Genomic DNA, 13,105 nt, shown 5'->3' with positions numbered 1-13,105 from the left:
GTTCAGGGCTGATGAGCTGAGAAAACAATGGTGCCACTGTGAAAAATACAGGAAACTTCACTGCTTGGTATCAGAGGCTACATTCAACTCTTTGATTCAATACTAAAAAGAACCTCATTTATCTTTTTCTTTAAGTTTCAGAAAGGTGGGGATGGCAGATCTAAGCACCTTAAACACCCTCTGAGTAACCTATCAGCGTGAGAATTGTGAAAGGCAGTTCTATCTAGAAATTATCCCCACTCCGTCCTGCTATACTTTAGCAATTTTTAAACCTCTGATGACTCCTTTTTGGGGGAGATAAGGGAATGTATCCTGGGAAAACGGAAATGCCTGGGAGGGATATTATACCTCCACCAGTTCTCATGCACTCATATGTAATGAATTATTGTATTGGTGCTGCCTTCCCACAGTCAAAAGTGGGAGGAGGGGAGAGGGCAGTGTAGGATGGTTGAGGAAGGTTCCCAGCTACGATGGGGGCTGACAGCCAGCCCATCCTCTGCTTGCCGAGCTGTCATCCAGGCTGCATCTGCCTGGAGTGGAAGGCACCTTAGGACAGTTCACCCAAGGACACAAGGCACTCCTAAGTCCTGCACCCTGAGGGCCTTATCCCCACGTTGGAGGGGTATCTTTTCCTTGTTTGCCCAAAGATGCCCTCTGGAGAGAAATCCCCTACCGGGATGTGAAAAAGTCCAGGTAAATACTTTATGTAGGGCAAGTAGAGAGAAGAGGCTGGAGCACAGGGCACTGCTGTGCAAAGGTCAAGATCAAAGCAAGAGGGTCTGTGTAACTAGTAGGAAGTGTGAGAAGTTAGGGGAGATGCCACTGGCTATGGAAGTCAGACTCTTAACAATGACACATATTATCTCTTTAATGAGATAACTATATATCTTATGGTCAATTTCAGCTTGTGGGTGAAACCATTTCCTAGATGAAACGCTTCATATGTAACAACACTCAAAAATGTGAGGTTTCTTGTAATGGTAGAGTACAGCCTCTCGTAACAAATCTACTTAACTGATTAACCAACATCCTCTAGATCAGGGATCAGAACAGTAAAATCCAGGGGCAAAATCCAGCTGCCACCTGTGTTTGTAAATAAAGTTTTATTGGAACACAGTCATGTCCATTTGCTGATGTATTAAATTATGTACTATTGCTGTTTTCACTCTGTAATGACAGAGCTGAGAGTTTGTGGACAAAGACAGTATCCTGTGAAGCCTAAAATATTGATGATCAGGCCCTTCCCGGAAAACGTTTGCGGAGCTCTGGTTCTAGGTCCTCTGTAAAATCTACCAGCTGGTACCACGATACACCGGAACCTTAAGTTTTATAGTCTGCTGACTAGAGTGTTACCACTACCTTTGTACCCACCTGTGGATTTTATGTTTACAAAGACCTAGTTGTGTTTGTTCCCACACTAGTGTGTTTATACTAGTACTTTTCTAGCTTGTACTATGTTTACACTAATTATATGACATAATATGTTAACAGGTAAAATATGAGTACCGAAGGAAAGGCTTTAAGGACACTGTTAAAAGCCTTGGAGAGCCTCGGTAGACGTTGATGAAAAACCAACTATGGGGGCTTCCCTGGTGGCGCAGTGGTTGAGAGTCGCCTGCCGATGCAGGGGATGCGGGTTCGTGCCCCGGTCCGGGAGGATCCCACATGCCGCGGAGCGGCTGGGCCCGTGAGCCATGGCCGCTGAGCCTGCGCGTCCGGAGCCTGCGCTCCGCAACGGGAGAGGCCACAACAGTGAGAGGCCCGCGTACCGCAAAAAACAAAAAACAAAAAACAAAAAACAACTATGGGACTTCCCTGGTGGTCCAGTGGTTAAGACTCCATGCTTCCAATGCAGGGGGCACAAGTTCAATCCCTGGTTGGGGAAGTTCTGAATGCCACACAGCCAAAAAACAAAAAAAAACAAAACAAAACAAAAACAAAACCAAAAAGCCAACTATGGTCAAACTACATATGGGTAGGAGAGCTGAATAGACTGGGGGAAAATTATAAAAGTTGAGAAATATCCTGTACTCAAACTGCTTTGCAAATGCCTCAGTCTTCTCTTCTTTTAACCCTAAACTAGAAACTACAAAGTATGTAATTAAATGACAAATAAATGTATATTGAAGGGCTAAAATTAAATGGTTGAGGTATTTACATATCTATTTATGATTCTTGACCTAAACTGCCATTTAAAAAAAAAAATTGGTAAATTATAGTTTATTCATGCACTGAAAAAAAATCATTAAGAAAAAGCTAAACATCAATAAATAAACAACAAATTTTAAACTGCCATTTTGATAACCAGACCAACTACCATCAAGACGGTGACAGATAGTGAGTTTCTTCTGGAGGGTAAATGCCAGGCAGAGAATGACGCATTCAGACTCAGCCCTTGGACTTCCCCAGCTGTCCAGTGGTTAAGGCTCCACCTTCCAATGCAGGGAGCGTGGGTTCGATCCCTGGTCTGGGAACTAAGATCCCACATGCCGCAAGGTGCGGCCCCAAACAAACAAACAAACGAACTCATCCCTGACGTTCTTCTATATTCTATGTTCCATGAACAACTCTGACCAAGTCTCAGGGTTTATGGTTTCACAACTTGCAGAGAAAAAGTTCAAACTCCCTTTCTCCTTTCGTGGCTCTGACAGCTGACATCTAGGTCAACCAAAAGAACTCAATTATGCTTCCAAACTGTGCTTGTTTTAGAAGCTTTGTGCATGAGCCCTTCTCCACAGAGTGCAAACAACTGCGGGCCAGTTCTAGGTTTGTTTCCTAAGCCATTAGGGATGAGCAATGTGCCAAGGACACAAAGTTCTTGTTTTACTTCATTTCGTTAAATAATTGAGCAGATACACATACAGGGAAGGGATGTTTTCAATATCCCTTGGGTAGAGACTTTTGTCATTGGTGGTGGTTCATTACTTTAAAAGAGTGATCCTGGAAGAAAGCATGCCTATGTTTAAAGGTTTTATTAAAGTCATTTCTTCTCTCGAAGCAAACACTTCCACGCTCGGCACATACCTTAGCTTTAGCTTCTACCTGAGCGCCGTCTTGCACCAGATACCGCACGACTTCGGCCTGGCCGGACCGAGCTGCCATGTGCAGCGCTGTTTCTCCTCTCTGGGGAACAGGAGCCGTTAGGTAACTTAAGGTAACTTAACGGCAGCTCTAAAGAAGACTGGCCTATTTGCTTTGCATAAAGTTGATGATGGAGGGTTTTTTTTTTTTTTTTTTTTAAATAAAAAGTAGTTCCAAGCACTTCCTTATTGAAAATAGGAAAGATAGGAAATCAAATACACAAGAATTTCCCAGGAACCTGGTCCATGATGGAAGAAGACATCAGTGTAAGCCCAGAGCGCACGGAAGGACAGAAGCCGTGCTCAGTAATCTACAGTGTAGCCTCACTGGGGGTTCAAAGGCAAATGCTATGGGGCCAAGCAGGAGGGTAGGCGAGTGAAGCGGGCAGATGGGGGAATGCTCCTGGAGACAGGCCAGGCCTTCTCCTGGCTGGGGGAGGCGCTGCTAGCTGGTGTCAGCGGGCTACTCCAGTAACTCTTTGCGATGCCAGCCGTATCATGCCATACCTTCCTATTTTTCAAACACAGCGGCAGTTTGGATATTTGTGGATATTTCTTGAATGCTGGTCAAAAAATCAGAGTTCAAAACAAAAGAAAACCAAAAATGCTGCACAGGCAACACAAAACACACCCAAGGGCCAGACGTGGCTTGCCCTTGGTTTGCATTTCCTGCTTTATCTCAACAGGTCATTATCCTTTGGGGCATTATCCCAAGGGGTTATTTTCTTTGCCACTGGACTTCCCCCGCCTCTGCTGCTTTTCACCAAATGGACTTTAATTCAGATGATCTTTTCGTTTATGTAATAATAAAAAAAGGAAAACAACATAGAAAACACATATGGATTGAAATGTAAAAAGTGATAAAAATCAAATATATTCTCCCCCACACAAGTGATGCCCACCTTTATTTTTTATTTTAAAATTATATATTTATTTATTTATTTTTGGCTGCGTTGGGTCTTCGTTGCTGTGCACAGGCTTTCTCTAGGTGTGGTGAGCAGGGGCTACTCTTTGTCGCGGTGCGCGGGCTTCTCATTGCGGTGGCTTCTCTTGTTGTGGAGCATGGGCTCTAGGCACGCGGGCATCAGTAGCTGTGGTGCACGGGTTTCAGTAGTCGTGGCTCGTGGGCTCTAGAGCACAGGCTCAGTAGTTGTGGCGCACAGGCTTAGCTGCTCCGCGGCATGTGGGCTCTTCCCGGACCAGGGCTCGAACCCATGTCCCCTGCATCGGCAGGCGGATTCTTAACCACTGCGCCACCAGGGAAGTCCCAGTGCCCACCTTTAAATTACTTTTTATAGATATTGCTTTGCTTTACAGGACATCCACCTCCATGGAAGGATATGCAGAGATACAGTTCACACGAAACTTGTTGCTATGTTTCCTGGAAAGGTGCTGAGGATGTAGGTGACCATGTTACCCAGTGTTCTCTTTGTAAAGGAAAACCTTCTCTCCTGGCGTTAGTACCAGGAAAGACTGCATTTCAGCTGAGAGCTGGTCTGACGTGGATGTGCTGACTCAAGCTGTTGGAAGACACAGAGTCTTTCGGGGGCCTACCCTCAGGGTGAGGACGCAGGACCTTATGGTTTGCCCTTTCTGTGCCAGAATGTTCCTTGTTTTATTTTTATTTCTTTGGTGCTCATGAGTCCAACAAGTGTTCTTATGCTTGTGGTCTGGGGTGCTAAGATTGTTATGCTGCTAAACTTAAAATTCTGTAAAGCAATGTCAAAGGCCACACGCGGATCGAGGGTGGTAAGTTACTCCTCTGACATTTACTATGAAGTGGGTCTCATGGTTCTGCAGAGCAATGCTCAGTGTGGGAAAACAACAACATCCAATAATGAACTGAGTTCCATGGGTTTGCGATAACATTGTCGAGCACACTGAAGAGAAATTACTTTGAAGTTACTTGAAATCACAATAAGGAGAGTGTTGGAACCACCTTCTCAACATGCAACACTTATTTTTAAAAAGATTTTATTCAAGTATAGTTGATTTACAATGTTGTGTTAATTTCTGCTATATAGCTAAGGGACTCAGTTATACATATATATTCATTTTCATATTCTTTTCCATTATGGTTTGTCACAGGATATTGAATATAGTTCCCTGTGCTACACAGTAAGACCTTGTTGTTTATCCATTCTCTATATACTAGTTAGCATCTGCTAATCCCAAACTCCCAATCCATTCCTCCCCCAACCCCCTCCGCCTTGGCAACCACAAGTCTGTTCTCTATGTCTGTGAGTCTGTTTCTGTTTTGTAGATAAGTTCATTTGTATCACATTTTAGATTCCACATGTAAGCGATATCATATGGCATTTTTCTTTCTCTTTCTGCCTTACTTTGCTTAGTATGATAATCTCTAGGTCCATCATGCATGCAACATAATGCTTCTGTTGGAAAAAAACTCTCCCCGTCCACAAAACTTTATTTTCTAAAGCATAATATTCAGTAGTAATATACACAGTCCCTAAGTCTCAGCAATCTGTGACCAGCTAGTGATCGAATGGATCTTGCCTTTGAAATAAAGGAAACCACAGGTATTTTCAAAATTCTGCCCTTTTCTAAGTACTCAAGTTACATGGGAATTAATTTACCTATAACAAAAATAAGTAGATTGAGAGCAATCGTTTCCAGTTTCATAAATGCTCACAATTAGACCTAGTTTGTTCAAAGGATACTTACCACGTTGGTGGTATTTGGTGAGGCTCCATGATGCATTAGTTGTGACACGATATTTACATGCCCCATGAAGGCAGCAACATGGATTGGGGTAAGGCCCGACTGGGGAAAAAGAGGGAGATGTCAGTTTGTTGGCTTATTTTAAAAAGGGTTTGTCTGTCTGCCTGCCTGCCTACCTGCCATCCATCCATCCAGGCTAAGATAACCAATTTATTGATCAGATCAGAAAACATCAAGACATCACCATGACGTCATAGATTTTATAAGGCAAACGTATCAATATTCATCATGTCTCTAAAGCACGTTCCGTGATTATGAAAGGCCTATGTCATAACCATTAAAGAAGAAAGATTTATTTCACACATTTTATATAGCTCTATAAAAAATATTTAGCGAAATACCTTGAAGGTTCTTTCCCTTTGCTACTAAGCCTTCCTTATCCATATGACTGTGTGTGTGTGTGTGTGTGTGTCTGTGTCTGTGTGTGTGGGGGGGGACACTTGTGTGATTACAGACACAATAGCAAAAATTCAACTTGTATTTCAGATCCTGTTCTGGCCTTTTAATAAGGACTCCCATGCTCTCAGAATCACTGATTATATTACACGTGAAAGAGCAAGGTGGAAACACAAAGCCATCCCTCTAAGAAATGAGCAGATCAGCATTAACTGTCCCAATCATTTAAATTTTTATCTTTCTGCATATTATAAATCAAGGTGATATAATTAAGGCAAATAGAACAATGGTCACTAGACCTTAATTTTCATGTGTGCTTCAAAGTCCCCCTCACACACACCCCCACCACCACTGGTACTTCTTGCATAAAATGATTGCATTTTCAATTTTTCAGAATTTAATCCCACTTATACCATGAACATCATAATTTGGAAAAAAATACTTAATATGGCTAGAAAAAGCTGAGAGAGAAGGAGACAACTAATTTCAACAGAAATTTGAGTAATGTCAAAAAATATGTTAAAGGAATTCTATACAATGAAAGTACGAAAGAAAACAGAAGAGGTAGAATTTTGGTTGCCCAGACTTCAAATAGTGGGAACTGAGGAAAACGGGGGAAGGAGAATTTTGTTATAATTCGGCACCTTTTCCCATCAGCAGGGGGAGTTGTGAGGACATGGTCTGCACCGCCTTTCCGAGGGAGTACAGGGCTGGCCGTGGCAGCTTCTCATCACAGGCTGGCATCTCTGGACACTTATTCAGACGCCAGTGAAAAATCTTTTATTTCAGAGCCCATTTTGATCTTTAAAAAGGGCTGCCACGCACTGAGAATAAACTATTTTATAATGAAAATAACTGGATGCCTACCATAAAGCCAGAAGACTCAGAAAAGAGCGAATTGGTATTAATATTTTCTATCATTTAGTATTTCGAGGTTGTAAGTGTTAGAAATCAAGGCAAATACTTCATGTGCGGATGAGAAACTGAGGCAAAGCAACAATGACTGGACTAGACCTTAGTTTTCACGTTAGCTTCGAATCCTAGAGTCTTCATGGTTGCATTCCACAAAACTACTGAAGGATCTACTATGGCATCTACTGTACTGCGGGTGTATTAACACCAGTAAGACTCTGGCCTGCCTTGGTGGAGCCTGTAGTTTTGGGGCGGGGTGGAGGGGAGTGGCTGGGTCATAAGTAAGCCAGCTGGACAAGAGCTTTGACGGAAATATGCACAGGATGTGCCAATGGTCCCAAGGAGGAGCTCCTGGCCCAGGCCAAGGGTTACGGGAGGATTCCCGGAGGAGGCAGCCCCAGATCTGGTCCTGAAAGACATACAGGACTAGCCTGGAAAGGGAGGGACGTGACGCGTGGAGGGTGCAGAGATACGGAGTAAACCAAAGGGAGTGCAGCCCAAGGAAGTGGATGCCAGGCTTGGTTTGAGTGTTGCAGGCTCAACCCTGATCCCAATAAGTCACTTCTCTGAGTTCTATGTCAGTTTGCATGAAAGAAACCGAGAGCTACCCTTTTACTAACTTCAGCAACTCTGTGCTTCGTTAATTCTGCGTGTTTCCTGAGAGCCATCCTCACTTCATCAGTATGCAGAGGTTATGTCGTGCAGGGGTTCTCAACCGTGGCACACGTGACATTTTGAGCCAGATAATTCTTTGTTGTTGGAGGCTGGGCTGTACGCTGTAGAACGTTTAGTAGTATCTCTGGCCTCTGTCCACTAGATGCCAGTAGCACCATCCAGTTGTGACAACTAGAAATACTTCCAGACATGAACAAATGCCTCGCAGCGGGCAAAACCACCCCTAAGCACCGCATTACAGGATTTGAGGAGCAGAGCATGAATGGATTTCGTGTAAATTACGCTTGGAGTGATGGCATCCCCCGTCCCCCCGCCTGTCTTGAGCACGACACACGTGTTTGGGTTATGCTTCTCGTCATGGTGATGTATTTGCACTCTGCTCCCACTCTTGTCTGCTCTCCTAAGCACTGGCAGCCCCTTGGGTGAAGGGTTCAGAAAGTAGCAGGACACCCGCACACAGCAAAACTAGCTGGTCGTCAGGGAGGGCACTGGGCCTCTGCCTGCTGAGGCTATCCATGGGGAACCCCAGAAACCCTCCTCTTCTCACCTCGGTTACAGCTTGGATGGACGCACCATGTTTCAGAAGGAGTTCCATTACTTTAATTCGATTCTTCTTGCAGGCGATATGGAGAGGGGTAAAGCCATTCTGCAAGGGAAAGAGACGCAGACCTACTGGATTACGTTCCGCTGAGATCTACGTCCACTGTGTATGGTAAAATATGTTTGCAAAAGCGACGTTGTGTAAAGATTTGGAAATGAGCGGCAACAGCGAGGGGTTAAACCGAATACAGATTCTCTTCTGGAAGCACAGGTAGTCTCCCTGCTCCCAGGAACCCAAGGTGCCCTGCTAATCACGAACAGGAAGCAAATTTTTGTCATAATCTCCCGGTAGTTAAGGCAAAATGGTCATGCGTCTTCTTAGACTATTTTATTCTGGAATTTATTTTCCAAATATGTCCCTCCTCTACCTCATTTCAAAGACAGACTAAAAACATCTCGGCCAAAATTGGTCCTCACAGCCAAAACTTCACCACTGCCCATTGTGACTTCTCTGCTGCATTTAAAAACAACTTCAAGACCTGTTCTGAAATGTTTTTATTTCTTCCAAGTTTTAAGATTCAAGTAGGTGCTTACTCCAAGGAAGCAGAAAGTTAAACAACCCAACATTAGTTGGATCATTTGGTTTAATATTTAATCTAGTACAAGAACCTGCTTTTTAAACAAATTACTTACCAAACTGTACTGCCCGCTAAGTGAGAGAGACCACAGAGAATATTTTTGTCGCCACAGAGAACTACAGAATATCAGGGCCCACCATGCAAGCTTAGGTCAGAGTCACCGTGAGTGCTTCTATGGAGGTTTTGAGACCATTTACCAGGCCTTAGTCCATCCAGGGGTGACTGCCCACAACCTCCAGAACCTCCTAATGTTGTGAAATCTTCAGTCAGAGGAAAATGAGGATGAGAGCCCACACCCTGTCGTAAGGCTTTTTTTCTTGTGTGGAAAAATAAGTCATGACTGCTCATTTCTTTTTCTCCCTTCTCAGAATTCAAAGATATGCTTGCTATCTTGGGCCAGTCAACAGCTCTTAAAATGCTGCTCCAGGAAAAGCATTTAGAATTACGATGGTGATGGAGCTGCCTGGGGTCTGGAGGGCTCCTCTCTGCCCATCCGTTACTGCCCACTCCAAATCTCAGGGCCCACAGAGTGCCAGAGGTGACCCTATGAGCCGCAAGGGAACAGAGACCCTTCCTAAAATGGTTGATCAGATGACAGCCTTCACTGCAAAATTGCTAGTAAACGCACACGTTTTCCCTAGCACTTGGTGACATATTTTTTTCCTAAACATGAGTGCTTCTTCTGAGCTAAATTTAAACAGCTTACTAACTTGGGACCATTTATTTTTCTAAAGACAACAAACACCATCTCCTTGTGAAAACCAAACTATATAGCAAAGCTCAAGGTTAAAGCAGCATGGCATTCTAGGAGTTAAGACTACAAACTAGACCAAATTTTTGATTCGCAACTTGAGGAAACAATGACAGGTGATATTTCATTACCTTACATGGTTAACATCCTCACCTCGAAGTTCTGCTCACAAATTCCTAGACCTTTCATGTTTAAGATGAAGTTTTCTGATCATTTTGCCTCGTATTTTTAGATCTCACAAAAAACTTTTAATTCACAGTTATCACTTTACCTACCAGAAGATAAGCTGACCAGCTCAGTCCTTTTGTACTTGTACAGTCTTTGGGTTTATTTATGTAAGAGAATCATGAGTGTGACCATAAAGAAGTTAATGATTTAGCCTCACCAGTCTTGCTAATGTTGGAAATAGAAGCGTTTACAGATTTTCCAGAAGGCCACTTGAAGGTTGACAAGAAGTACACTTTACTTAACTAGACCTTCCATTCTCACCTCCTGAAAAGGAATCCCTTTACGTGCAGGGGTAGCACGTGGTCAGCAAGACAACACAGGCTGGACTTGTGAGCTAAGCTACTCACCAGGGCTTTGGCGTTGGGGTTAGCCTTCTTGTCCAAGAGAACCTTGGCGACTTTGTAATGGCCACAGTGGGCAGCCACGTGCAGGGCAGTCAGGTAGTCATTGGTGACGTCGTCCACAGGCACGTTATGCTGGAGGAGAAGCTGGACGCAGTTTAAATGATCCCCCTGTGTAGCCATGTGCAGTGGAGACAATCCATTCTGCAACACAGAAGACAAGCAGAGTTTATTGTTTTACCTTTCAAATGCGAATATGCCCAACATAAAATACAGTACAAATGTGAACAGATGCCCTAGATTTGCACACGGAAATGCCTTCTCTTTTTAAAAGGTTTTGTGGCAACTGTTTTGAACTGCAGCTACTTTCCAAACTAGTCCTCCTACTTCTTAAATCAATCAAAAATAAATTTTCAACGATAATTTCTTTTTCTGATTTAAAAAACAGTGTGAATTGCACCAAGGTCCACTACTGGTTGCATTTCCAGTGAATCTGAATTCTTAATACTTAAGACTGAAAACTGGAAATCAACTACACTTCAATAAAAAAAGTACTGATAACAACAACAAAAGACTGAAAAGGATAAAATAAAGGCAGAACCAGAATGGTATTCACTGGACGGGTTTTTATTTTTGTGCTCCTGTGTTATTAATGCTTGATATTGAATATTATATTGATCAATTTTTAGAAAAAAGATCTGAATACAACACATTTCATCTCACATCAACGTAGAAAGGAAAACGTTGCCCTTTTCCATCAATCTGGTGCCCCCGTGTGTCTATGGCGAGGAAAGGCAAGACTGTGACGAACTCATTAACTAATTAATGCTTGCCTCAGTCTAAATCAATCGGGCTCAATGACAGGTCCTCATCTGCAATACGGATAAGTAAAAAATTCATTTAGAGAGCTGAGAGAAGGCACGAGTGGGGTCAAAGGTAACTAAAACCATTAAGAAGATTGGAGTGACATTTAGCATTCAACACACGTTTTCTAATGAAGGCAAAAACAAGGTATTAAGATATCAGTCTTTCCAGGCACGCTTCCTTTAAATATGCAGACAAAGTGTTGGAGCCTGGGAAGTTCCTAGAGAATCCAGTTATCAAGAGAGGCTCTAGTAATTACTGTAACCTAGTTTAACCTACGTGGGAGGGAAAAGTGATGGTAAATTCAGTTTCCAAAAAAATCAACATCACTGAACTTTGAAAATAATGATATACTAAGTATGCACACCAAGGAACTAGGCATTTCTGAATCCTCCGGGCCAAGTTAAATTCCCCTAATTTATCTGAATGACATAAAACAAGAGTTCAAGGGGGAAAAAAAGCAAGCCTTCCTTTGGCCACTCTCATGGCATCATTCACTCACCATGTCATGTATTTCAGCTATTTTTGTTTCTTGAAAACAGGAGGTTCATGGGTTATAATTTCCCCATATTGCCCAGCAGAGAGCCTTGTATATATAGAAAGAGCTCCATAAATAATTATGTAAATTTAAAGCCTTCATACACTGCCACTCAAGCAGAATATTTCTGCCTAAAAAATTCCACTCCAACATTTTGCACCAAAGTAGAAACTAAGGTGCAGGAAAGGAGGGGAACATTTCTCATTTGAGATACTGCCACCCACTAGCATATGCACTTGTTTATTTCCTGCCAAAACATTCCTCCGCTTTATGTTTTGATACAGTCTTAGAGGAAAACACAAAGTAAACAAAGAAACAAAATGCGAGAGAACAAATGACTCAGTGGAGAGTAGAAATGGGAGGCTGTGTCAATAAAAGAAGGAGATTCTCTAATGATACACAAAACAACCACATATGAGTGGGTAACTTATAGGTCACTGGGGAAGGACCAGAAGAAAGGAAAGATTATCTGCCGTGTGGAGAGGGGTTATAGTACGTACGGCATTGTCATCAAGCTAAAAACATGGGTCCAGTGTGACGGCTCTTCTTAGCTCAGAAAGATGAAAGTCTTGAAGAATTAGACAGACGGTCTTAAAGTTCAGAATGCCTTCATTCGCTTACTATTCATTCAACAAATATTTGGGGAAGGTCTCCTATGTGCCAGGTGCTGATTTAGGTCCTTGGGGTACTGCCCTGAATGAGACAAAGTTCTGGTTTTCATCTCACTGAAGAGACAGCAAACAGGTAAAGAAACTAAGAAGGCCTCTCTGAGAAGATGACATTTGAGTTGAGAAATGTGTGAAGACTGCAGAGCTCTGGGACAGACTGAGAGAGGTCAGTCTGAGGGAATGGGAAATGAGAACAAACTTGGTGTATTCTAGGAAGTGAAAGGAGGCTGCTTGGCTAGAAGAAGGTAAGGACCAGAGAAGGAGAGATGAGGCAGAGAGGTGGTCAGATTCTGGTAAGGAATTCTCAGTGCAGTGGGCGGGGCAACTTCCAGATAAACATGGTAGATGTGACATGCGTGTTTATCCATCCTTTCACAAACTCCACTGAAAAACATGAACGGAATTGAAAAGGTAAAACCCACAGGGCATGCACACCCACACACTCACACAACATGGCAAAGGAAACAAAAACAGATGTGTGATGTCTATAAACTTTGGAATATGAGAAAAGATTTTAAGTGTTACCTCATCCAGCAGAGAGGAAAAGGCTGACACCTAAGTGCCTGTCGAGGGGTATAATCCGCGGTGCGCTGGTAAATGTTTCACAATAGCTCTTTAAAGAACAGCCCTGAGATATGGCATTTGCCAGTTTCCAAGGTGTAAAGACCTCTATGCTATGACCGATTTCAAGCTATCAACATGATGTTACTGAATATGGAACTGGAAAGAGAT

The 13,105-nt window shown here is 42.9% G+C and overlaps 1 protein-coding gene across 1 annotated transcript in view; it reads right to left on the bottom strand.

Moving 5' to 3' along the window:
• The window catches only part of ANK3 (ankyrin 3), a 333,291-nt gene that overhangs the window by 149,869 nt on the left and 170,317 nt on the right, over positions 1-13,105 (bottom strand). Inside the window, exons 10-13 of the mRNA XM_082855185.1 lie at positions 10,310-10,507; positions 8,353-8,451; positions 5,766-5,864; positions 3,025-3,123 (exon numbers count right to left, since the gene is read on the bottom strand). Of these exons, the coding sequence (XP_082711311.1) occupies positions 3,025-3,123; positions 5,766-5,864; positions 8,353-8,451; positions 10,310-10,507 (495 nt within the window). The remainder of the gene's footprint in view (positions 1-3,024; positions 3,124-5,765; positions 5,865-8,352; positions 8,452-10,309; positions 10,508-13,105) is intronic.

The sequence above is a fragment of the Leucopleurus acutus genome, assembly GCF_964270905.1.
Source record: "Leucopleurus acutus genome assembly, chromosome: 14".
Lineage (NCBI taxonomy): Eukaryota > Metazoa > Chordata > Mammalia > Artiodactyla > Delphinidae > Leucopleurus > Leucopleurus acutus.
This window is presented reverse-complemented; position numbering and strand designations above follow the sequence as displayed.